Genomic DNA, 23289 nt, shown 5'->3' on the forward strand with positions numbered 1-23289 from the left:
TCGATGGAGTACATACTCGATCGATCACTCCTCTAGTACCCCAATCAGACCACAGATGAGGGAAACTGTCATCCCTTCTTTCAAATCTCGGCAGTTCGCCAACTGTCCACAACGTCAGAATGAATGTGAGACCGTGCCGAAATACTGCAAGGGAAGACCGCAGGACAGCTGAAGCAACGAAATCATTAATGACAAGAGGATAGTATGACACAAGGAAGTCAAGTACCGAGCCACTCCCGTGGTGAACGTGGGAGTGAAGCTGATCACTTTGCCCTGATCATCTTTTGCGGAAGAAATATCCAATGTGGCCAACATGGTCGCAATGGCAGACCACGTAGAGGCATCAGCAGTATACCGCCCTGATTAAAGTCTATCTGTCCGCGAATCTTTTCTAGGATTAAAATAACATAACGAACCTGGACATATACGCCGGCCAAGGCCGAAAATGTACTGTGCGGGGTCATCGGCTGTTAACGCACCATCAACGTCGATGAACCTCTCTGGTATAAAACGAGATGCGTCGGGGTACCGCTTTTCATCCCGTGTAATGCCCCTACAATCAAGTCAGTAGCACAAAAGCTGGGAGGATCATATCGGACCGGACCATATGTTGTACGCGATGATTGCGCCTGATGTCGATATTATAAATGTTCATTGTTGGTGGGACAAAAACAGCGGACCTTTTGGAATGAAATAGCCATCATATACGTCATCACTCGAGGTAGCATGTGGTAAGCCTATGAGATCGTCTTCAGTACAGGCCAGATTACTTGACGGGGAAGAATACCAAGGGGTGTAACCGGCTGCCATCGGAAAGTTTCCCGCATAACTGCATCAATGTAAGGTAGTGATGCTCTGTCCTCGAACGTTGGTAGCCGATCTCTTCCAATCACTGAGTCGATTTCCGCTTGTGCGCGTTTCTGAATGTCTGGATATAATACCATGGCCAAAACAAAAACCATCAAAATTGCCCCAGTCTGTAACAATGGTAAGCAGCGGACATGATGGAGTTATCCACTTACCGTATCATATGAAGCTGTGTGATATTAGTGTGTGTCGAGAGCACAACATTACTTGTAAAAAAGCTTACTTACCCCCAATACCAGTAACAGGCTGCTTTTTTCAAGGCATTCTCGAATGCAGGTTTGGATGCCTCCTCTTGCGTTTCCATCCGTCGCAAATTTTCTGCAACCATTGAAGATTGAGTGACAAACGAGTTGTCGGCCTTGGCAAGGGTCGAATCAATGTCTGGGACCAAGAGAAAAATAAATACTCACCATGCGCTGCTGCACGTATTGGAATGGCATGTCGGCCATTTGATTGACGCGCTCGGTCGAAGCTCGAGCACTACGCTTGATCGAGGATCCCCAGCACCAGTCAGGTAACTTTAGTACTAAAAGTCCATGTCATGTTAACGCTTTCTTATCTAGGAAAGTTGAGCTCACAGAAGGGGAAGGTCTTAAGCATCAATGCACTCTCTGGGGTCAACACGGCCGTGCCCGGAATTAGTGCATTTACCACAATCCGCAGCAGAGGATCATCACGAGCACTGATATCATAGTCATATACAGCTGACATCACAACAGATAACGCGAATCTGTGAACAGCTAAATAATCGTTCAATTTGTAAAAATCATTTGCTGACGTTGCGAAGTGGTCATGATAATGTTGAGGCTCATCGACCAGGTTGACGATCATCTCACGAGCCCGCTTGATCTGCATTGGGCGAAATTTTACTGCGGACTCGGGACGGAAAGTTTGGTGGAAGAGTCGTCGGCAGAGACGCCATTCATCACCATAACCTATGAATGCAAAGCTGATCGACCAGCCATATCTGCATGAACCTCAGACTGATTGAATAGAAGAATACTGAAAGGACGCACGGCTTGAGTGTGGCTAGGTATGGTCGATCGGAGTAAATCCGAGAACGCTTGTCCAATAAGGCTTCTGCAATGTGCTGAGAATTGATCACGACCATTTCCTCGCCTAAATGTCGCATGAAGACCAAGTCCCCTGATACAATGATTTACACCACATATGCCCTATACTATCTATTCACGTACCATACGTCGCACCCCATTCGGTATAAGTCAGCCAAGGCTCCTGAGCGTCAATAGATAAGACGTTCCCTAATAGTGGGAGCGGCACTGGGCCAGGAGGAAGAGAAGGGTTATTCTGTCGCTTCTTGATGAATCGCCTAAGTGCCGTGACAGCGACAAAGGAAAGAGGAATCCCAGCGAGGATAGCAAGGTAACCATCAACTGCAGGCGCCATGATCCGAGCAGTGGGTTACTAGAAACCGTATATAACGCAACCATCCTTATAACCACAGGGAAGCATTAAATTGACGCCTGAGCGTTGATTATGCGACTGGATTATGTCTCGTATAGGAATATGTGTATTGCCAATTCTCGCCCAAATCACGTCGACTTTTGCGGCGGCAGTGGATGATCGGGACAGATGGGGTTAGGAGGGATATGATCATGGAAGGAGCAGAACAAGCAGCTTAACATCTTTGCATTCCAGACTTTTGCTGCGTCCTCATGGTGTCCGCTCTTTGCAAATTTTTGTGTTATCAGGTGAATAGATCACCACATACGCAGACATTTCCAGGACTGTGTCCCCCCTTTTGACATCCCACACTCCGGAGGGAGTCGTATTATGCATCATCCGTCAGGCAGGTGCATAACATCTTGTACCCGGTCGACTCTTGCTCCTTACTGGTCGAGCAACTTCGACAGTATGAGGGAGTCAGGACTGCAACGAGAAAAGATGGACTGCCTTGGTCGTTACTGGAATTCGTTGGTATTGGAGCGAGTGTGGCGGAAGAGCGATGGAAAGCCACTGACAAGTATACGTGGATTCACAGAGGTAGTATGGTGGAGGTCATGTGTAGAGCTACAAGGATGAGTTCCACTTGCTGCAGAGGATTGATTGCGCAGGTCAGAATAAGAACTGACATTGAGAAACTACTAAAGGTCGAGCGTACGGGGGCCGCTACCTAATATGGTAAGTCTGCTGAGCACCATGAGTTAAACGAAGAAGATAGTACTAACCCCAATCCAGCGCTTAAGCACTTAAGTACCCCATGCGGACAATCATACGATCTCTATCCTTGACATCCATTGGCTTGCGCCACTGTAGCGCCAGAGCGACCCGCAAACCCAATATTCATGATTACAGACCTCAAGATCGTTGTCCAGTAGCTCACACGCAAATCTAGCTTTGCCTTCTCGCTATTAAAAGTGATCTATCATGGCTTCGTTGACTCCGCCACAGGCTCCTCCTAAGTGGAATCATACCCCGGAAGAGGTGCTGAGTATCACCAGGCAGGCACTTGCGCAGAATAAGGCAGTCAGTAACGAAGTCGCGGCTCTCCCGGAGGCTGAATGCAATTTCGACACCGTACGTGACCAGTGTCTTGCGTGCATCGTCAGACTGATTATCTCTTATTCGGCTCGCAGGTTTTTGTGAGTGGTGTGATGCTTCTGATCTGTTGTCATCGTATCTTGAGACAAGCGTCCGACTTTAGTTACCGCTTGCTAATGCAGAGGCAGAAGTCCTCATCATTTGTGGGCCTCTCAGATTTTACCGGAACGTCTCCACCTCCAAAGAACTCCGAGATGCTTCAAACCAAGCGGAAGTTCTTCAGCGGGATTTCGATGTCGAGGAATCAATGCGTCCTGACGTGTTCAAAGCCAAGGCTGCCGCAGAGAAACATCTGCGCGAATCAGGTGAATGGGAGAAGCTGAGTGATGAGCAGCGTAGGCTCGTGGAGAAGATGATGTCGGATGGCAAGAGAGCTGGTCTTGCGCTCCCTGAGAAGGTGCGCGAGGTGCTGATGAAGTTGAAGAAGGAGCTCTCGCAAGCTTGCTTGGATTTCAACGTATGGATGGTTTCTTCAGTGTATAAGCGTTATGCTAATAGGGTTTGTAGAAAAACTTCAATGAAGAGGACGTGAGATCACTCGTTTTACTTTGATTCGTGATAATGACCACTCAAACATACACAGGGTCTCATCTCGTTCACACTCGAAGAGCTTGATGGAGTTCCGAGTGATGTCATCTCGGGCTACAACAAGCGCACTGAGGGCTCAAAAGAAGTCTATGACGTCACCTTCAAGACGCCAGACATCTTCCCAATCGTATGTGGCATCATGAAGAGCTTCTATTGATTTACCTGAGTAACATTTCAGTTCAAATTCGCGCATAATCCAGCCACGCGACGCAGTGCTCAAGAAGGATATGAAGACCGACTCAAACAAAATGTGCCTTTACTTGAGAGGGCGCTTGACCTCCGTCGGCGCATCGCCGCGATGCTTGGCTATGACACATGGGCAGACTACATCACCGAAGTGAAGATGGTCAAGTCTGGTAAGAACGCCCAGGACGTGAGTGATTGACAAAATTACTCCTGTCAAACAACATATATGCACCCTAGTTCCTAGATAACCTTGAGGCGAAGCTGCGCCCTGTCGGAGAGAAAGAGCGCAAAATTCTCCTTCAGCTCAAGAAAGAGGAACACGAGAAGCGCGGACTTCCGTTTGATGGCGAGTTCTACATCTGGGACTACAGGTAAATCACTACGTTCATCAGGACCTCGCTCATTAGTATCATGACAGGTACTATGACCGCGTCTATATCGAGAAGACACTCAACCTCGACGAATCTCTTGTGAAGGAATATTTCCCGGTCTCCGTCGTTGTTCCCACGATCTTGAAGATATATCAGGACCTGCTTGGAGTCAAGTTCATTGAGATCAAGGATGTCAACAAAGATGTCTGGCATCCAGGTGCGTAGCACCCGCCGTACTGGATAAATTTTCAATTGTCTAAATTCATTCTTGCTCTAGACGTGCAACAGTTCGCTGTGTGGGAGAACGACGCCAGAGATGAATCTGCATTTGTAGGATATTGCTACCTTGATTTGTTTCCCCGCGGTAAGGGAGCGATGCTTCATTTGTATTTTATTTGCCCTTGCTGAACCTCGTTCTTGCCAGTTGCAAAGTACTCTCACGCAGCTGTATGGGGCCTTCTCCCAGGCTATGAGCTACCGTCGGGCAAACGTCACTACCCGCTGAGGGCAATGGTAGCGAATCTCGCAAAGCCAACTCCCGAGCGGCCTGCTCTAATGCGACATGACGACGTAACAACATTCTTCCATGAGATGGGCCATGTTTTCCATGGATTACTGAGTCGGACGAAGTACGCGCGGTTTCACGGTACATCCGTGGCAAGAGACTTTGTTGAGGCGCCGTCGCAAATGCTCGAAAATTGGTACGTGTTCTGGACAATCCTGAAGGAATGTGCTATCGGAAGAGTGCCAACGGCATGGAGCAGGTGCTGGGAGCCCAAAGTACTCGAGAAAATATCTAGCCACTACAAGACACAGGAGTCGTTGTCGCCGGATTTAACAGATAAGCTGATAAGGAGGTGTGTTTCATCTTAAAGTTTTCTAGAATGAAAGATGATCAGTGTCACAGCCGCTACGTAAACGTTGGGTTATACTACCTTCGACAACTGTTCTTTGCCAAGTTTGATCTCAAAGTGCACGTGGATAAAGGTTGGATGCATGTGTTATTATCATTTTGAATTGCAGGACTTACGGGATATTGTACAGAGGCTGCAGATTATACCAAACTCTGGAATGCCCTGCGTGAATCGATCTCACTCGTGAAAGGGGGGAAAGCCCAGCCAGGACAAGGCACTTTTGGACATATCGTCCGTGGCTATGATGCAGGGTACTATGGGTGAGTCATGCGATCGTTGTATTCTGATGGGTCACTGACTGAAACCGACACCTTGGGCGAACGTGATAACCAGGTACACATACTCTCTCGTATTTGCCGCGGACATGTATGCGACAGTTTTCAAGAAGGATCCATTGAACCCTGCTTTGGGCAAGCTTTACAGGGATAAGATTCTCCTGGTGGGAGGTAGTCGGGATGAAACGGACTCACTTGAGGTGCGTCGCCATCTTCGCAATCCAATTTGAGGACAGTAGCTCACATAATGGAACAGGACTTCCTGGGTCGATCGCCGAACTCGGATGCATTCTTAGAGGAAATTTTTGGGACAGTTGCTAAGGCAAGCCTCTAAGGAATGAGTCAAAGCAGTGAGGTCCTCGCAACGTCTACAATAAGTCTGATGATTAGAGGCGAGCAGGCTAGTCTATATAGACTTAGTGATACGTCGGATACCTATAAACATCGGATACATCAATGTTATCACTCACCGAGTTGCTTTGGAGTCCCTGTTATTCATGTAGAACATGTGGATGTGGTCATGGCGGCAATTGAGAAGGACCTTGTGAATAATGGTGAATGTATATACGACAGTGACCGTCTCTGGCTAGAGCTGTCAAAGACTCAGAGCCACACGAACGAGGCAGAATTCACTTAAGTTTTCAAGATAATATCTATTTGTCCCTCGACATAAATAGTGTCCATAGGTTTATATGCTAGCGCTACATCTTTACACCGATGCTTGATATGCGAAATAAATAACAGGAACATGCGATGGAATGTCGGGTTCAACAGGTGCGTTAGCAAGGCGAATAATGAATCGAAAATCTATACATAATGCTATATGAGCGACACGGCGTCACAATTTGGCGCCACCCCTAACGCGGGCTCGCACGACGCGTAAAGCAGACGTCCGCTGAGCCGCGCTACGCGATACTCCACTTGTTCACCGCAGCCTGCACCAAGCGCCCCATCTCCTCACGTGCTTGCTTCTTTGCGCTGTCGGTGATGCCTACGAGTGCATTGAGTGCGCGCGGCGATGTTTGTAGCGGGTCGAACTCGAGGACGTGTCCATCGGAAGTTGAGATCGCAACCACTGCGCGGGCAGAGGACGAGGAAGGGAGGGACGAGAGCGAGCTGGAAGGCAGCAGAGAAGGTGTAGCGGGTTTGTGCACCGGTGGCTCCGGGACACGAGCTGCCGTGCGTGAGTGCGTGTGGTTATGGTTTTGAGTTTGAGAGTTGGCTCGTAAGTGCGTGGTCTCAGTGGAAGATGAAGGGACGAGTGAGACGGATGGATCACGTCGTATAACTATGCTGTTTACGCGTCTTAGAGTCTTGCCTTCGCCTCGCGTATCTACCTGCGTCCCCTTTCCTTTGCCTTTGGTTTTCACGTCCATGTTATCAATACCCTCCTCTTCCTCTTCGGTAGCAAACCACTCCAAGCCGAGCTTATACGGGTTAGCTAGTGGAGACCCGTTTAGACTAAGCATGCTCTCGTCGCGGCGGGGTGCACGGAGGGTGGGATAAGCGGGGGCCTTAGCAGGCAAAGTCGGAGCGAAAGTTGCGCGAGTGGGCGGGGCGCTTTGCCTGGGATGGTGGCTTGGCATTCCATGGCATCGATTTTCCAGGCGAAGGTGGAACTTTGAGTGGCGATGGAGCATGTAATTTAGAGGGAGATGTTCGGAGGGCAGATGGCTTCTGCGGACTGACAGAGGGTAAACGAAAGGTTGGACGGAGTTGCCCGGGGGTACGCGGAACTGCCGCAGAGAATGTGCGGGCGCGCTGTGCAGTTCCTGTGTTAGCAGGAGGAGGCTTCTTCTTGGGAGTGACATGCATCATCCTCGCTGAATGAGAAGCATGTCAATGAAAAAACTAACGCCAAATCGACTACGTACCATTCTTAACAGCGCGCTCACCTTCACTAGCCTCCTCCCACTTGCGTTTGCGAGTCTCACGGTCGATCTCGAGGTTTGGTGGAGCACCGCCCACGAGACCACGTAGACACGCTTGAATATTGCCATCGTATGTATCTGCAAACTCGCCCATGGTAACACCGCGCACGAGTTTGGGAATGCGGGCGATGAGCCCTTCTTGGTGAAGCCGAAAGTTTTTGAGTGCGTCTGCAAGCCATTCCTCGAGTTGGCGAACACGGTGTTCAACTGTGCACAAGGAACATCCAGTGAATACAAAATGCAGAACAAGTTTAATGCACCTTCAATGTCAAGATTCTGGAGCAGCTGTTCTTTTTCCTCTGGAGTATATTTGCGGGATGTGTCTGGGATATGCATCTTCACCACCCTCGACGATCGGAACAGACTCGTAGTGTTGCCGCCGAGGCGAGTTAAACTCGATGTGGACTCGATTCAGGTTCGAAAATGACCAAAATCGTTTCAACTCGAAACTCCGATCTGAATCGGGCAACGTGCACCACCATGTTTATCCCTTTCACCCATTATGTAGTCCTGCCGTAACGGGAATTATCGTGAATTAGAGAAAGTTTGGCATACCGTATTCTACAACTTTACCCGCTCATTGAGCGCTCAGTACTCAGTCCCAGTGAAAACCCACTATGGTGTGGCAGGATGAGAACGGGCGTGATATGTTTTTTTCTCTCATTGATGCAAAAAAATCCGAGACAAACATATGACGTCGGTAGGAATCACATATATTGCATGATGGGGCACGATCTCCTAGATCTGATGGCACAAGTTTTTCGTTTGATTTTCAGATATAATCTTATCACGCAGTACAGTAGAAACCATGAGTTGATATGACGTGCTACGACAATATCACGGCGGCATAAAAGCAGGTGCGCAGGAACAATACAATAGCGGGAGCAGCTTGCGAGGCAACTTGAGAACCAGTGAACGAAAGGCACTGTTGAGACGTTCGGCCTCGGCTTGATATTCGTCTTGCTGTGCAGTGGATATTCCCTTCTTGTTGATATTGACAACGATGTTGTTTTCATTCCCTTATCGGTGACATCAATCAACGTTGCGGTGTGTTCACCATGATGCATGATGCACCAGAGGCTATGCTATATATTTAATCTGCTTGTCCACCATGATAATGCGCCAGCCTTCCTGTCTCTGCCAACCATGGCAGCTTCTTCCAAACCGACAGAAAAAAGTTTGTATCCATGTGACGCACTCCCGAATCACCAGGACTTTGACTGGATGATATCTGATGCGATATCTACTGCTGATACTCAGGCTAGAACCGATTTCTACGACCCCAGTCTGACGAATCGCAAATATGTCCTTGTCGGAGTGGCATGCTCAACTATCTTCAGCTGCTCATGCATCGTTGCAGGCATCATCACGTTAGTCAATTACGGAGTCTTCGGAGTAACTAGCCTGTTCGTGATCAACACGGTGGATGTGGTTGTGTGGCCGATTCAGATGCCTCTGCAGGGGGAGCTATTGGCCCTGGTACTTAATTTAATCATCACGTTATGCACCGAGTCCCTAGGCTTCTTACACGGCATCTCATTGCGCTCTGCGCTAGCCTCTGAATCCCGGCTTCGTTTCAACACCAATCTGCGCCTTCTGACCGCAGCTCGTGGATGGTATAACCCTAATGGCACCCTGCTTAATGGTATATCGGCTGTCCTCCTCATAATATCCTATAGCTCGACCTCACTCATCCTATGTCCCTCCTATCAAACGACGCCACAACTTGAAACAGTTAATAAGGGTGTTGCCTTCGCCGGGTTACCTCTCCTCATTTTGGGCGTCGCACTCCTTCTCCAAGTGATGATCGCATTGTCGGGGATGCGGGCTGTCAAAATATTGACCTGGAGCTCCTCACCTTTCGACTTGACCGCCGCACTAGTCCATCACACGCAATTGACCCCTGCCACTTTGCGATGCATGCGTTGTGTGTCCGACCTAGACACGTATGGAGGTCCAGCGAAGCCATCAGGGATACAGTTCTCTGCGTGGCATGCTCATCCTAGCATCCGGAAAGTTGTCATTTTTCTTTGGGTGATCGTTGCAGCATGCGCTGGATGGGCCGCACTCGTCATGTATATCTGGGACAAGTTGCAGCACTCCGACTCGCAAATAATGTCCGCGTTCGGCAGTGCTCTGACCCTACAAACGTGGTCGTTCTTCCCCAACCAACAATCCAATTACATCCGGTACATGTCGTCGGGTGTTTTTCTGTTTTCATGGGTCAACATGGCAGTTATCCAGGGGCCATTGACACTCGGGCTGCATTGCTCGGAGCTCATCGCAAATGTCATTCGAGACGAAAGACAGTGGAGATGCGCTACCGGAAAGAAAGGACTTGAGACGGTAACGAACCCGGTGAAGACGATTTTCACTCATTCGATTTGTCTCATACTTTTCGTCGCGAAGCCTTTCCTGCGTGAGTCACTCACGCCCCGTTTTCTTTATTGGTGTTACTGAACACCATCATCGACGATCACAGACTGGATGTTTGGGCTTGCATTCAACTTACGTACCACTGCCTATGACGGGCAGCTGGTAATATTGATGGCATTCATGTACACTGTCCAGGTTCGCACTTACTGCCTATGTGTAACTGCTACGGCATCCTCACACTCTCGTGTAGATCTGGAACTTATGCATAACGTTGTTCATATTTGCCTGTTTCTTCACTTTTGTCGCACTGCGCCGACCGCGCGGTCCCCAGCCGGCTGCATACGGCCACCTCGAGACGCTCGCTAACCTCGTGGATGAGTGGTCGCCTGTGATGTGGTGGGGACACAAGGAGGACGGAATTCCGTATTGTCATGCTGGTAGGGTAATTATATGCTGACGACGATGTTGTGTTGACATTTTACAAAGGGACGAGCGATCACCCGCTGCCGGATGTGAAGATGGACTGTGTTTATGCTGGTCGTGGTGCTGGGTCTCTGGCATCCCTCTCGTGAGAGGTACTTGTGTTTTACTTTTTAAAGGGCATTTCTTGATTTCTCTTTTTATACAGAGGAGCTATATCCACGTTAGGCTGGCAATGCATTCGCGGTGCACACAACCCTGAGCCCTGCCGTCGAACAATACATATACAATTTTTATGCTGTCTGCTGCGTTGCAAGTAGTTCCGTCTTGTTCTTATACCATTCATATCTTGACAATTTTTTAGTAGAGACACGTTCAATTCGGCCTTCAGGCAATTGCTGAATCGTTGTGATTTGTTTTCCGATTTTATGTCTATTAATAGTGAGACTCTATGTAGGACAGTACATTCTAGTCTTGGAGCGTTGTGATGTTGGTCGATGACCCGTCATATTTATACTTCCATGACGGACATGGCCAGAACTAGTTGCAGGACACCAAGTAAAGCATATAATGGATGTTTCAGTCGGCTTAAACAAGTGTCTGCTACGTAGGAATTCAGTGACCTGTATTAATTATTTTACTGATTATCGCGTGACACACCTTTACGCTCTCCCTGACATTGCATACGCGGGTCACAAAGGAAGCTGTCTTCGATTTACCGCCTACGATAAACGGTTTGGATGGAAGGCAAAGTTGATGTGGTGGATGCACTAGCTTTCGAAAGTATTGATGAGTTGAACTTCAACGAATCGACGGTGCAGAGCAACTACGCGCTCGCGCGCGTTTCTGACCAATACCTTTTCTACGGAGAGGTTTCGTTGAATGGCGTAAATGCAATTCTGTTTTGAGATCTAGGCGATGAGGAGGTACTCCAGGATGAGTCAACATCGCAAGGTAGTCGGGTGTGTTCTGGTGCATTTAATGGAGTGTGCCCGGCTTCTTTCAGGCTGTCTGAACTAAATTAAGATTCTATGTTGTCTCGTGAGTGGAGTACGCTCGATGTCTGTTCGCGATACTTAGGAAAATCGCCCGGCAATTTGTCCATAATTTTGTGGTTGAATTTATCGACAGACGTTTCAAGGACAGGTTTCAGCGTCTTCGAGAACATGTGGTGGGAAGAGGAAGTTAATGATTTCGTCGAAGTTTGTAGTCGCTGCTGTGAGTGCGAGATTCTGTTGATTTCCGGAGCAGTCTTCTTCAATGCGATTCAGTGTTCACGAATGCCGTGATTTGCGGGTCACCCATGGCGAATTGCGATGTTGAGACTCAAAATCCTCGTGTCTGTTAGATTAGATGTGGTTTAACTATACCTATGCATTTGTGATCGATGCTGTTGGGCTGGCTGTCAATCCACCTACGACTGTGTATCGTAGCACCGATATTTGTACTCGGGGATTTAGTGGAGGCCTTGCACCGATATTAATAGTGAAGGACACTGCAAGAATGGAATGATGAATATTATTGATACCCAATGGAGTCTCCAGTTCGCAAGCCCTACATGGTATGATGCATTGCCTTCACTTGATATGCAGAATGCAAATGGCGAAACCCATGTAACAAAGTACTAATCATGAGTCAAGTAAATCAAGATATGCAGCCCGGCAAACCATCCCAGCACGATCGCGAATTTTGACCAGTGGACGAGATTCTCCATTCCTGTAGTCACATCAATTAACGCTTTCCACGAGCGAGGAATCCATACCTCCGCGCTTGTTGTTGCAATTCTAACTGCACTGACACTGGGACAGCGCCGATGGCGAAACCTTCTCCGCGGGACAATGACATGTTGCCAGTAGTTACATACCCAATGATAGACGTGTGGGGCGGAACAACCTCGGGGGGCTAAGAGAGCAAATCAGTCTGCGAATGCACGATCAAAGAGAACAAACGACAAACCTCATTTGCATCTGCATGCGTCTTGCCATTCTGTTGGATGATCTTCTTGGCTTCGACGTCATCCACGCGGTAGATAATGGCAAGGTCGTTCGGGGCGCCTCGACTGACCATCTTCAGACGGACCATGACCAGTGCCCCTTTCAGGAGATCCTCGGGCCGATAACTTGGATCGAGTACATCCATACCACGTTTCGTCCGAAGCCTGTTGATCTCTGCAAGGAGACCTACGCCATGATTGAGCGTTTGTGTTGCTTTTTCGAGGATAGTCGGCACTTCGGGACCACGGAGCACCCATGGGCGAACGGTGGGTGCTTTGTCAACCTCCATTGCATCCTGAGGCTCTCTTTGTGCCGGCACCAGGTTCTCATCTACGTTAGACGCCACCGGGAGCCCAAGTACAACTTCCCAATCCGCTCGCCATGGGCTACGGGTACCAAGCTTCTTATAATTGGCCCTCTTCGCTGGTGGCGTCCTGGTCCACTTCGCTTTTTCCTTAACGGCAAGCTCGTCCCAATACTTTTCGTAGAACCCCGTGCAAGGAAAATCTCTCGGAAAATACGCAGTGCCTGCCTCGAAGGCTTGCGTGCCTCGCTCTCGCTGCCCGCCAACGCGTGTGCCAGTGTGTATTAGTGAGGGGAGGAAAGGCATGCCCCACCCAGCGGGGAAAACAAGCGTCCAACCGTGGATGCCATGAGTGCTGTTAGGCGATTCGAGCGAGCGTTGTATGAGCAACAGTGGGATACGATCGTCCTGGCGAATGGGTTTAAGAGGCGTGCCTGGAACAAGATTCTTTGTGTGCAAGTTACTTATTGTACCTCAGTACTAGGGACAATGAGGAGCTTACCTTGGAGCGGCGCGCATCAAGATCTTTCTTCTTGTATGTAGGTTTTTTGAGTACTGAACGGTTCTCTTCGTCCCAGATTTCGCTTTGAGCAAGAATGGCTGCGGGGAACGTCATTACCGGGGCGGCGAGGTGTTGACCATCCGTTCTGACTTTGGCGTTCTTAGGTGGAAACCTGGGTGGCAAGTTACTTATGTGGACAAGTCAAGTAGCCTGAGATGCCTACTTCAGTCGTGGGTCAACGACTTTCATCCCGATGACTATTCCGCGCGGTAAGGACGCGGTAATTTGGAGATCAGTCAGTGACGGCCAGAACTATCTATGTTGTCAGATTTTACAATGAGGTCAAAGAAAGAACGAAAACACCTTTTTGAATTCTCGCCTGTCATCATCTAGAACTGAAGACAAGGCGCCCTTGATGACCTGACTTGATTTGGGCCCCATGATTTCGAAAGTATTGACGCTGCCTCGCAGATCGGCTATCTCTACTTCTGCATGCACATCTTTGTGTCGCTGTTTTTCAGCGTCAAGGACCAACGAAGCAGATCCCTGTAACGCTGCAAAGATGTCGTCGAACACTGCAGGGTGCGAACGCACCCAGACTGTTCTCGCGGGACTCTGTTGAGCCGTGTCAGCCAGTACCTTTTTCTTTCCTTTGCGCCTGCGTTTAGAGCCTTCCGCTGGGGACGCGTTCGTCGGTGCCGAAATGTTCCCAACAGGTAATGGCCGCCACATGATCGTGACTGGTGCGATCAAATCAAAGGGGTAGCTTCCTGGTTTGTATAAGTCCGTCTCGAGCACACGAGCACCGGACATGGACCTAATGAATCATTAGCCCATGCCTCTCCATCAACCTCGCAGACTGACCGCTTCATTCCAGTGCACTGGGGATCACAACAAAAATCCAGCACACTTCGAAGGATGTTTTCAGGCCCCTTGAGTTCTATCAGTGAGTGGTACGACGAATCATGCAGGATTGAGCCATGCATAGAGGCTCGATGTGAGGGACGGAATGATTTCTCGGTCGGTGTTACTGCCTGGACAAAAGATTCAGAAGGGGCCTGAAATCATAACTAGAGACCAACGAGTCTATACCCCCACATGTTTTCCATCTTCATCCGCTTGGCGTGCCAAATATGAGTCTCAAGCCAAGTCTTGTCGCCTGCCGAACACATCGTAAGATAAGGAACATGCGGGGTCATATGACTACTGACGTTGTCGCTTCAAGAGGGATTCGGTGCGGCTCACTTGCTTCGTTTTCCCCCGCTTGGAGCGTCCACGCTTAAGTATACGCCGGGTGACAGGAACCATCTGACAAGCAAAATGAGAAAAATTTCCAAGGAAGTGGTTTGAGTCTTACCTCGGCGCGTGCTTTCTCTCGTAAACGTAAGGGAACACGGCGAACGTCGTGGCTAGCGGCTCTTCGTCGTAGATGGCGGGGCAGAGTCTGCCATACGCGATGAGTCACACTTTCCCTGAGGGCGAGACATCAGTAGTTATATATATTGAGATACATTCTCCTAACCCTGCTGTCTTGATCGCTTTCTGCATGGCATCGATCTCATACGCTCGAGCCTAGTGTTTCACAATTGAACAATATAGAACCGGAATCGGCCAAAGCACGTACCTCTGTAAACCTTTCCACATCGATTGATGCGGGTAATCCCTGCATAGCTATTACAGGTAAATGACAAGTGAAGACACGACACGCGAAAGATGCTCACAGTCAAATCGAACGGTAGTACTTGACGGTCCTGCGAGCGCGTTTCCTGAAGATTGAACAGCCCCACTACCACTAGTTGACACAGACGGCTGAACTGCAATTGTCCGAGCACCTGCAACTTTGAGTCTCTTCCGTTCCCGAGACGTCATTTCCTCCGCGTCGTCCCCCTTACGTTTTAAAACCATTTGTGCTCGATGTCAGATGATGCACTGTTTCCTAAAAAACAAGTCCCAGATCTGGTTTATGCACTCATTCAGCACTGACAGAAACCGAGGATCGGAAGGTGGTGAATACAAAATCTTTGGACTGAAAGAACAAAGTAGAGTTGCCACAAACGCGACCTCTACCGGCAAACGCCGAACAACATCTTCCTCTCACCACCATGGCCTCGCGTTGTCTGGCTCTTACCCCAAAATTTGCTCAGCGCTCAGGTGCACGATTTCTGTCGACAACTAGAGTGCTACGGGAAGAGGCAACCACTTCACCCAACCTAGGATCGGTGCAGCCGCAGAAGAGACCGGTCGGAGGCTTTCGGGGAGGGTAAGCAATATTGCACGCGCCTTGCTATATGATCTGATTCTTACTTCTTGTTGCTGGTACAGAATAATCGGGTTTCTGTTTGGATTCTCGGTAGCTTCTGCATTTGCTGCGTACCATCTTTTAGACGAGTATAAACTAGCTTCCGCGGCGCTGCAGGCCAGCGTGGAGGAGCTACAAGCAAGCACGGAGAAGGTTTGAGACTTTACGCTTCCATGAAACATTCTGTTTATGCTGTCTATGATTCCTTCAGGTGTCTGCACACGTCCGTCGTATCGAAGCAGTGGAGAAGGACCTGAAGGCGCTTGCTCAGAGCTCTGCAAGTAAAGACGACCTATCAAGGGTTCGTGCAGAGCTCAAGAAAGTATATGATGGACTGCACATTGGTACGTTTTTTACGCTTTGACGGCAGCGGACGGCCTTACAGACTTTGACAAGAATTCCTTGATTTGAGATCACATGTGTGGGGCATGCGTTAGTCATTATTGTGTTTCTTCGATGTCTACCACTGACGAAACGTTTGGAACAGAACAAGATTTGCATTCGTTAGCCAAGAAGGACGCCACGTCTGTTCGTGTATAGAATATATCATACCTATAGAACTCCTTGGAAACCTCCCTTTGTCAACGGTGTGAAATTATCATTGACCGACAAATTCATGACCCTGTATGACTTTCATGCAATGAAAGTCACAGCTAGGAGCATCCTCGGTTTCCTCTGATGCTTAACGAAGTTCGCAACAGAACGAGTCCGAGGAAATGCCCTACGATGGTAGGGTGTCCTCTTTTTTGGGGTATGAGAACATAACAGGCAGTCGGTATCAAATTTGTGCCCTTCATGAGTGGAGAAGAATACCCGTGGACTTTCATCTGCTTGGAGTACCACGAAACATTCCTTTTGTTAGCAAAGATTAATGAATTCGATGCGCTGCACGAGTCTCATGACGGGAAAATACGATTGACGGATAGCGAAAGAAGTAGAGTTACAAAGGTAATAGCTTTTCATATGCTGCAGTATTATTGACCATCAGTGCTCGGGAGTGGTGCGCAACAAATCAAAAGTACGAGACGAGCCAACAACGTGAGGAATCGTGACCGTACGGTTGCTGTACGTGGTGTGGTACCCTGGGTGCTGGTGTTTGGAGCAGGTTGTGTTGTAGACGTCGAAGTAGCGGCAGGCCGAGATTGCGATGAGGACCCCTGGCCATGCGATTGGCCCTTATGTTGCTGGGTTTCTTTGGGCCTCGGAGCAACATACAAGGACTACAGCGGAATGATTGAGCCACGGTGAATGAACGCGCACGCGAGGAAAGAAATACCTTTCTGTCCCGTACTGCAGCGACTTCGACAGGACGAGGGCCGCGATGAGAGAAGATCCCTTGCCTCGAGGTTTGTTGGAGTTCAGTTGCATCGCTGGCGTGAAAGTGAGAGGGACGAAAGAGCGATGGAATGCGGGCGAGGAAGGCGCGTGGACTCCTTATAGAGGGTGCAAGAATGCGATTGGAGGAAGGGGGATGGACATCGCGCGAGGCGGAGGACTGATTGTAATATGTAAAAACAAAGAACTGATTCAAAATACGCTGACGACGTACATGAATGTCGCCTTGCATGTCATCAAAAACCTTTGGGGTGTTCGACGGGCCTGAATAGGTGGACGTCGCGTGGCATTATTCTAGAATGACGACGCTAAAGTTGTTGAAAATATTAAGAAACACGTAGGTCACGTACGTTCATCGGCGGCTTTCGAGCTAGGACCTGCGAGTGGGAGATGAGCTTGGATTTGACTGAAGAGCCATAAGATTTACATGAGGAATAGGTAGGAGAAGGTCTTCAAGGCCAGTGTTTTTGAGGATAGCCTGAACATCCCATGCGTACACATTTTTGTCACTGCCAGTGACTAGTACTTTTCCATCGGCGGAAAGGGCGGCGCATCGCACTTCGTCGTCGTGTTGGAGGGGCAGTCCAACTGGAAGGTTTGTGTCGAGATTCCAGAGACGCGCTGTTTTATCTTCCGATGTGCTCGCAAGGAGTCGGTTGTTCTGAGACAAGGTGATGGGTCTGACCCAGTTTGTGTGACCCTCAAGGATGGCAATTTGGTTCCAAGTGGCAGTGTCGAATATCCTAATTGGGCCAGATGACCCGGAGGAGATGAGTTTCTTTCCATCTGATGTCCATGCCAAGCTAAAAATTTCCCAATCGTGTTTGAGTGTGGCGAGCAGGTCGCCCGTCTTTGCATCCCAGATTTTTGCAGCAGTCTCGCCGCGATCGTTTCCTCCGGTCGCAATTTTTGTGTTGTCGGGCGAGGAAATCACCGTCCACATAACCTCGTGCCCAGTCTTGAGCTTGATTGGACCCAAGACTGTTTCGCCGCTCTTGACATCCCATACTCTTACTGTCCCGTCGATAGATCCGCTCACGACTCGCTTACCACCTGCACTCCAGCACACTGAAATCACGGCGTCAGTGTGCCCTTCCCATTTGACAATGACCTTTCCCGTCCTAACGTCCCACAGCCTCACCGTCCCATCACCACTTCCGCTTGCCACAGTGCTGCCGTTTGGAGACAATGCTATTTTGGACACTCTCACTTCATCCACCCCATCTCGCCAGTCATCGCCAATCTGTATCCCGCTCTCTAGGTCCCATAGTCGGAGTGAGCCGTCCGACGAGCATGTGATGATGCGTCGTCCACCTGGCAGGTGCACAACACCTTGTACATATTCGGTATGGCCTCGTATAGTCTGGTAGGGCGTGACGTCTGGCAGTCTTACTCGGTTGGGATGACATGGTTAGTGCCCGGAGGCTCAACTACGACAGATGGTCGATAATGTACGCGCGCCAAGAGAAGCGCACTGAGATCAACTTTCAATGAAAACTGAGGGAAAACGACTTCGTGCAGGAATTCAATATTCAGCCCCTAAGTTTCGTAGGACAACACTTCAGGGTTTATGTATGCAGCAATCCGAGCGATCTTTGTATCATACAAGTCGCCGGTAAGTTGGGTGGTCAATCCGGTCAGCTGTAATAGCATAGAATATCACTCACGAGAAACACCTGTTCCAGGACCAACTGAAAATTAGACGATCGACACTACCTGTAAAATGAGAAAGTGAGTGTTGGGTTTTAGAGGTGAGGAAGGCGGGGCATCTGCTTCCTTTAAAGGTATGTATTGCGGTGCTGAGCTATTTCCACGCGTCATCCCTTGTGTTCGCTTCACAGCTCAAATGCTGTGTAGCGAAGCGCTCTTCCAGCCAACTTCGAACTAACTCTTCAGCATGATGCAGGCTGTGCACCATGACATCACCAGTTCTATCCAGAACTTGCTGTGCTCATCCTAATTCTTTATTCTGATGTAAACCAGCCACTCTTATTCCATGCCGGCACTCCATATTCGTGGCGCCTATTACCAGGGTGAACTCCACTGGATAACAGTCCTATCTTCCTTTGTACTTCTCGATTCTCCAATACCCCACAAACTTTGACCCCATTCTAACACGAAGGATATGCGATCATGGTATCTAGGTAAATCATGTCCGTTATGATTTCAGCATGAAGCCGACGTCTGGAATCATTTACTGAGCGCTTATCAATATCCACAGATTGCGAAAACTCTGTGCTGGCTGGGTGCTTGTCAATATACGGCATTGAATCTGATGAACTTTGGAGAATCGCTGCTTAATTGACAGTTTTCGATGGTTTAGAATGGCCATGATGTTGCCAGGACGGAGGGTGGTGAAATAGTCGAGTCTCTTGTCTCACACAGAAAGGAACTTCGCTACCGCTCGAGCAGGTGTCCAGCAGCGATCAGATCAGGGCCTGAAGTTAGTACTGACAGGTGGGAGGTAGGAAGGTGCGCTCATCATTGTAGATTTGTAATGGGATTGCGAACACTGCAGTACTGGACCGTGGTGAAGAGACCATATGTTGTACTGGGATCTCAGTCCAACTCCATGGAATGTGAACGTCACATCCGCATGCTCATCATTGATGCAGCTTTCGCATCAAGTTTAGCTGCATTCTGATAGATGTCCGGACGGTCTAGCCCCCTACTTTTGTTGTACCACAACGTTTCCAGGTCTGTCGAAGTATTACTCCAAGGCGATTGTGTCGTCCCTTCAATGAATGCTGCAGCCCCGCATACAATTCAGTTTCGGAAATCTATATGTCCCCGTCAGAGCCAGCCTCTCCAATCCAATAATAGCTAAAACATACATTCCTCATTTCAACTACGAGCGCGAAAACCCACTCCCAAGCCGATGTCCAATCCCCTGGCCCGCTGCCAATGAAAAGGCCGCAGCTGACCGTTGTGCACTTGCACAGGGCAACCACTGCAGTAGAGTCCCCCGGTGGGAGAGAGATCTTGGACGCTTCATTGCGGGAAGAAACCTACTACCACGAGTATAAGGATTCGTTTGCACGTGAAGTCGAAGCCTATGGATGTTTTGGACACATTCAGAGCTCTACTATCCCCCAGCTTCGTGGTTCAGGTCGAAGCCATGGTGAAAGTTGCGCCATATCTCCCAGGGTGCTTTTCATGGAATACATCCCAGGCGAGAACCTCACAATCACTCGAGACCCACAATCAGTCCAGTTCAGCATACCAGGAGCTCGTAAAGGCCGTGAGCACCCTCGTGTCTTTCGGTATCATCCATGCTGATATGTGCCCAGACAACATTGTCATGTCTAACAATCACCCTAGACGAGGTGGTCTTACTTTATAGATTTATAGATTTGTTGAGAAATCTAATATTCGCTTCATATCATGTAGGTATTTACAAGGCTTTATCATGAGATTTAGCGCTTTTCCGTTAGGTTGTGCATTCCACCCAATCTTCGCATTCGAGAGGCGCGGCCCGACTCGCAAGTTGGTGTCGAGATTCCACAGATACGCTGTTTTATCAGTGCGCATATAGCCTCACTCTTACTTAAGTTGTTACTGGCATAGAATAATCGGGTTTCTGTTTAGATTCTCGGTAGCTTCTGCATTTGCTACGTACCATCTTGTAGACGAGTATAAACTCGCTTCTGCAGCGATGCAGGCCAGCGAGGAGGAGCTACAAGCAAGCACGGAGAAGGTTTGAGACTTTGCGCTTGCATGAAACATTCCGTTCATGTTATATATAATTTCTTCAGGTGTCTGCACACGTCCGTCGTATTGAAGCAGTGGAGAAGGACTTGACGGCGCTTGCTCAGAGTTCCGCAAGTAAAGACGACCTATCAAGGGTTCGTGCAGAGCTCAAGAAAGTATATGATGGACTACACATTGGTACGTTTTTTACGCTTTGACGGCAGCGGACGGCCTTACAGACTTTGACAAGAATTCCTTGATTGAGATCACATGTGTGGGGCATGCGTCAGTCATTATTGTGTTTATTCGATGTCTACCACTGACGAAACATTTGGAACAGAACAAGATTTGCATTCATTAGCCAAGAAGGACGCCACGTCTGTTCGTGTATAGAATATATTATACCTATAGAACTCCTTGAAAACCTCCCTTTGTCAATGGTTTGAAATTATCATTGAGGGTCAACTTCATGACCCTGTATGACTTTCACGCAATGAAAGTCACAGCTACGCTCCTAGCACCCTCGGTTTCCTCTTATATTTAACCAATTATTCTGAAGTTTCGAAACAGAGCGAGTCCGAGGAAATGCTTTACGATGATCCCTTTTTCGACATGAGAACATAAGGGGCAATCGATATCAAATATGTGTCCTACGTGAGCGGAGTGGAATACCCGTAGACTTTCATCTTCTTTGAGTACCACGAAACATTCCTCTAGTGAGCAAAGATTATTGAGTTCAATGCACTGCACGACGAGAAAATACTATTGACGGAGTAGCGAAAGAAGTAGAGATACAAAGTAAATAGTTTTCCGTATACTGCAGTATTAATGACTATCGGTGCTTGGGAGAGGTGCACAACAAATCAAAAGCACGAGACGAGCCAACAACGTGAGGAGTCGTGACCGTGCAGTTGGTACACCTGGTGTGGTAGCTTGGGTATTTCGAGCAGGTTGTGTTGTGGATGTCGAAGTAGAAGCAGCCTGAGATTGCGATGACGACCCTTGGCCATGCGATTGGCTGCTCTGCTGCTGCATTTCTTTACGCCTCGGAGCAACAAACAAGGACTACATCAAAATGACTGAGCCACGGTGAATGAACACACGCGCGAAGAAAGAAATACCTTTCTGTCTCGTACTGCAGCGACTTTGACTGTACGACCGCGACGAGAGAAGATCCCTTGCCTCGGGGTTTGTTGGAGTTCAGTCGCATCGCTGGTGTGAAAGTGAGAGCGTTGAAAGAGCGACGGAATGCGAGCGAGGAATGCGCGTGGACTCCCTATAGAGGGTGCAAGAATGCGATGGGAGGAAGGGGGATGGACATCGCGCGATGTGGAAGACTGATTGTAAGATGTAAGAACAAGAACTGATTCAAAAGCCACGGACGACTTACATGAATATCGCCTTGCATGTCATCGAAAAACCTTGGTGGTATTCGACGGGCATGAATAGGTGGACGTCGCGTGGCATTATTCTAGAGTGACGACGCTAAAATGGTTGAAAACACTAAGAAAAACATCACATACGTTCATTGGCTGCTTTCGAGCTAGGACCTGCGAGTGGGAGATTAGCTTGAATTTGACTGAAGAGCCATAAGATTTACACGAGGAATAGGTAGGAGAAGGTCTTCAAGGCTGGCATTTTTGAGCATAGCCTGAACATCCCATGCGTATACATTTTTGTCACTGCCAGTGACTAGCACTTTTCCATCAGCGGAAAGGGCCCGCGCATGACACACACCCTTCGTGCTGGAGTGGTCGTCCAACTGGAAGGTTTGTGTCGAGATTCCAGAGACGCGCTGTCATCATCATCTGACACACTTGCAAGGAGGCGGTTGTTCTGAGACAAGGCGATGTCATTGATCCAGTTTTTGTGACCCTCTAGAGTAGCAATCTGCGTCCAAGTGGCAGTGTCGAATATCCTAATTGGGCCATATGACGCAAGGATGAGTTTCTTTCCATCCAATGTCCATGCCAAGCTGCCAACTATTAATTCATCATGTTTGAGTGTGGCAATCAGCTCGCCGGTCCTCGCATCCCAGATTTTTGCAGTATTTTCTTTGTATCCTCCTGTCGCAATTTTTGTGTTGCCAGGTGAGTAAATCACCGTCCACACAGATTTGTGCCCAGTCTTCATTGGTCCCAAGACTGTTTTGCCGCTCTTGACATCCCATACTCTTGCTGTCCCGTCCCAGGATCCGCTCACGACTCGCTTACCACCTGCACTCCAGCACACTGAATTCACGGTGTCAGTGTGCCCGTCCCATTTGACAATGACCTTTCCCGTCCTAATGTCCCACAGCCTCACCGTCCCATCATCACTTCCGCTTGCCACAGTGCTGCCATTCGGAGACAATGCTAATGTGGACACTCCTGCTTCATCCATTCCATCTCGCCAATCATCACCGATCTGTATCCCGCTCTCCAGGTCCCATTGTCGGAGTGAGCTGTCAAACGAACATGTGATGATGCGTCGTCCACCTGGCACGTGCACAACGTCTCTTACACGTTCGGTATGGCCTCGTATAGTCTGGATGGGCGTGACCTCCGGTTTCTTACTGGTTTGGGATGACATGGTTAGTGCCCGGAGGCTCAACTACGACAGATGGTCGATAATGTGCGCAAGAGAATCGCACCGAGATCAACCTTGAATGAAAACGGGTTGTCTTGTAATGGCAG

General features: G+C 48.8%; 10 protein-coding genes across 10 annotated transcripts; 5 read left to right on the forward strand and 5 right to left on the reverse strand.

Moving 5' to 3' along the window:
- Positions 1-80: 80 nt before the first annotated feature.
- Positions 81-2274, reverse strand: DFJ58DRAFT_839561 (cytochrome P450; the record flags this gene model as incomplete). Its single annotated transcript, XM_041392528.1, has 13 exons — positions 81-144; positions 227-359; positions 417-553; positions 605-629; positions 681-737; positions 788-977; positions 1023-1036; positions 1111-1225; positions 1278-1393; positions 1446-1549; positions 1646-1834; positions 1884-2013; positions 2064-2274. 13 exons carry the CDS (start codon positions 2272-2274, stop codon positions 81-83), a joined length of 1485 nt encoding a protein of 494 aa, XP_041246141.1.
- Positions 2275-3056: 782 nt separating this feature from the next.
- Positions 3057-6298, forward strand: DFJ58DRAFT_681462 (mitochondrial endopeptidase). Its single transcript, XM_041383221.1, has 13 exons — positions 3057-3411; positions 3533-3886; positions 3937-3957; positions 4013-4144; positions 4196-4390; positions 4441-4574; positions 4622-4791; positions 4852-4938; positions 4999-5431; positions 5482-5561; positions 5619-5748; positions 5822-5963; positions 6020-6298. The coding sequence occupies exons 1-13, from the start codon at positions 3256-3258 to the stop codon at positions 6095-6097; spliced, it is 2112 nt and encodes a 703-aa protein (XP_041246142.1). The 5' UTR covers positions 3057-3255; the 3' UTR covers positions 6098-6298.
- An 87-nt stretch (positions 6299-6385) lies between these two features.
- On the reverse strand, positions 6386-8058 carry DFJ58DRAFT_776762 (uncharacterized protein). The gene is made up of 4 exons (XM_041389522.1): positions 7955-8058; positions 7638-7901; positions 7384-7586; positions 6386-7277 (listed from the first exon to the last, which is right to left on the reverse strand). The coding sequence occupies exons 1-4, from the start codon at positions 8028-8030 to the stop codon at positions 6669-6671; spliced, it is 1152 nt and encodes a 383-aa protein (XP_041246143.1). The 5' UTR covers positions 8031-8058; the 3' UTR covers positions 6386-6668.
- Positions 8059-8745: 687 nt separating this feature from the next.
- DFJ58DRAFT_245219 (uncharacterized protein) lies at positions 8746-10878 on the forward strand. The gene is made up of 5 exons (XM_041379437.1): positions 8746-10113; positions 10177-10265; positions 10321-10507; positions 10557-10645; positions 10699-10878. The coding sequence occupies exons 1-4, from the start codon at positions 8760-8762 to the stop codon at positions 10640-10642; spliced, it is 1716 nt and encodes a 571-aa protein (XP_041246144.1). The 5' UTR covers positions 8746-8759; the 3' UTR covers positions 10643-10645; positions 10699-10878.
- Positions 10879-11991: 1113 nt separating this feature from the next.
- DFJ58DRAFT_681466 (ribonucleases P/MRP protein subunit POP1-domain-containing protein) lies at positions 11992-15340 on the reverse strand. Its single transcript, XM_041383222.1, has 13 exons — positions 15012-15340; positions 14915-14961; positions 14813-14862; positions 14648-14762; positions 14502-14598; positions 14373-14449; positions 14155-14324; positions 13654-14107; positions 13514-13602; positions 13291-13462; positions 12447-13235; positions 12253-12392; positions 11992-12206 (listed from the first exon to the last, which is right to left on the reverse strand). Exons 1-13 carry the CDS (start codon positions 15193-15195, stop codon positions 12119-12121), a joined length of 2472 nt encoding a protein of 823 aa, XP_041246145.1. The 5' UTR covers positions 15196-15340; the 3' UTR covers positions 11992-12118.
- A 24-nt stretch (positions 15341-15364) lies between these two features.
- Positions 15365-16304, forward strand: DFJ58DRAFT_776776 (uncharacterized protein). The gene is made up of 5 exons (XM_041389523.1): positions 15365-15550; positions 15613-15742; positions 15801-15933; positions 15986-16021; positions 16077-16304. Exons 1-5 carry the CDS (start codon positions 15393-15395, stop codon positions 16127-16129), a joined length of 510 nt encoding a protein of 169 aa, XP_041246146.1. The 5' UTR covers positions 15365-15392; the 3' UTR covers positions 16130-16304.
- Positions 16305-16512: 208 nt separating this feature from the next.
- Positions 16513-17304, reverse strand: DFJ58DRAFT_245296 (uncharacterized protein). Its single transcript, XM_041379439.1, has 4 exons — positions 17275-17304; positions 17139-17218; positions 16866-17084; positions 16513-16809 (listed from the first exon to the last, which is right to left on the reverse strand). The coding sequence occupies exons 2-4, from the start codon at positions 17154-17156 to the stop codon at positions 16564-16566; spliced, it is 483 nt and encodes a 160-aa protein (XP_041246147.1). The 5' UTR covers positions 17157-17218; positions 17275-17304; the 3' UTR covers positions 16513-16563.
- Positions 17305-19828: 2524 nt separating this feature from the next.
- DFJ58DRAFT_725568 (uncharacterized protein) lies at positions 19829-20267 on the forward strand (the record flags this gene model as incomplete). The annotated part of the gene is made up of 2 exons (XM_041385254.1): positions 19829-20165; positions 20215-20267. 2 exons carry the CDS (start codon positions 19829-19831, stop codon positions 20265-20267), a joined length of 390 nt encoding a protein of 129 aa, XP_041246148.1.
- Positions 20268-20492: 225 nt separating this feature from the next.
- On the forward strand, positions 20493-21056 carry DFJ58DRAFT_776790 (uncharacterized protein; the record flags this gene model as incomplete). Its single annotated transcript, XM_041389524.1, has 2 exons — positions 20493-20621; positions 20680-21056. Coding segments are annotated over 2 exons (282 nt in total), but the record flags the coding sequence as incomplete, so codon positions are not given.
- Positions 21057-21374: 318 nt separating this feature from the next.
- DFJ58DRAFT_245329 (uncharacterized protein) lies at positions 21375-22434 on the reverse strand. Its single transcript, XM_041379441.1, has 5 exons — positions 22215-22434; positions 22138-22164; positions 22005-22085; positions 21736-21951; positions 21375-21679 (listed from the first exon to the last, which is right to left on the reverse strand). Exons 1-5 carry the CDS (start codon positions 22260-22262, stop codon positions 21440-21442), a joined length of 612 nt encoding a protein of 203 aa, XP_041246150.1. The 5' UTR covers positions 22263-22434; the 3' UTR covers positions 21375-21439.
- Positions 22435-23289: the final 855 nt, after the last annotated feature.

This window comes from Suillus subalutaceus (genome assembly GCF_016647625.1).
Source record: "Suillus subalutaceus strain FC151 chromosome Unknown DFJ58scaffold_28, whole genome shotgun sequence".
Classification (NCBI taxonomy): Eukaryota; Fungi; Basidiomycota; class Agaricomycetes; order Boletales; family Suillaceae; genus Suillus; species Suillus subalutaceus.

Bases quoted from the DNA above. Each gene is read 5' to 3' on its own strand.
- DFJ58DRAFT_776776 (XM_041389523.1), top strand. From the start codon at position 15,393: ATGGCCTCGCGTTGTCTGGCTCTTACCCCAAAATTTGCTCAGCGCTCA. The intron at 15,551-15,612 runs GTAAGCAATATT...TTGCTGGTACAG, and splicing joins GTCGGAGGCTTTCGGGGAGG to AATAATCGGGTTTCTGTTTG. The intron at 15,743-15,800 runs GTTTGAGACTTT...TGATTCCTTCAG, and splicing joins TACAAGCAAGCACGGAGAAG to GTGTCTGCACACGTCCGTCG.
- DFJ58DRAFT_681462 (XM_041383221.1), top strand. From the start codon at position 3,256: ATGGCTTCGTTGACTCCGCCACAGGCTCCTCCTAAGTGGAATCATACC. The intron at 5,432-5,481 runs GTGTGTTTCATC...TCAGTGTCACAG, and splicing joins ACAGATAAGCTGATAAGGAG to CCGCTACGTAAACGTTGGGT. The intron at 5,964-6,019 runs GTGCGTCGCCAT...ATAATGGAACAG, and splicing joins ATGAAACGGACTCACTTGAG to GACTTCCTGGGTCGATCGCC.
- DFJ58DRAFT_776762 (XM_041389522.1), bottom strand. From the start codon at position 8,030: ATGCATATCCCAGACACATCCCGCAAATATACTCCAGAGGAAAAAGAA. The intron at 7,902-7,954 runs GTGCATTAAACT...CCTTGTGCACAG, and splicing joins CCAGAATCTTGACATTGAAG to TTGAACACCGTGTTCGCCAA. The intron at 7,587-7,637 runs GTACGTAGTCGA...CTTCTCATTCAG, and splicing joins TGAGCGCGCTGTTAAGAATG to CGAGGATGATGCATGTCACT.
- DFJ58DRAFT_681466 (XM_041383222.1), bottom strand. From the start codon at position 15,195: ATGGTTTTAAAACGTAAGGGGGACGACGCGGAGGAAATGACGTCTCGG. The intron at 14,763-14,812 runs GTTAGGAGAATG...TCTCGCCCTCAG, and splicing joins AAAGCGATCAAGACAGCAGG to GGAAAGTGTGACTCATCGCG. The intron at 14,108-14,154 runs GTCAGTCTGCGA...ATGATTCATTAG, and splicing joins CAGTGCACTGGAATGAAGCG to GTCCATGTCCGGTGCTCGTG.
- DFJ58DRAFT_245329 (XM_041379441.1), bottom strand. From the start codon at position 22,262: ATGCTCAAAAATGCCAGCCTTGAAGACCTTCTCCTACCTATTCCTCGT. The intron at 22,165-22,214 runs GTAAATCTTATG...TCCCACTCGCAG, and splicing joins TTCTCCTACCTATTCCTCGT to GTCCTAGCTCGAAAGCAGCC. The intron at 21,952-22,004 runs GTAAGTCGTCCG...TCTTACAATCAG, and splicing joins ACATGCAAGGCGATATTCAT to TCTTCCACATCGCGCGATGT.
- DFJ58DRAFT_245296 (XM_041379439.1), bottom strand. The intron at 16,810-16,865 runs GTATTTCTTTCC...ATTCCGCTGTAG, and splicing joins CTGCAGTACGGGACAGAAAG to TCCTTGTATGTTGCTCCGAG.
- DFJ58DRAFT_245219 (XM_041379437.1), top strand. From the start codon at position 8,760: ATGATGCACCAGAGGCTATGCTATATATTTAATCTGCTTGTCCACCAT. The intron at 10,266-10,320 runs GTTCGCACTTAC...ACTCTCGTGTAG, and splicing joins CATTCATGTACACTGTCCAG to ATCTGGAACTTATGCATAAC. The intron at 10,508-10,556 runs GTAGGGTAATTA...CATTTTACAAAG, and splicing joins AATTCCGTATTGTCATGCTG to GGACGAGCGATCACCCGCTG.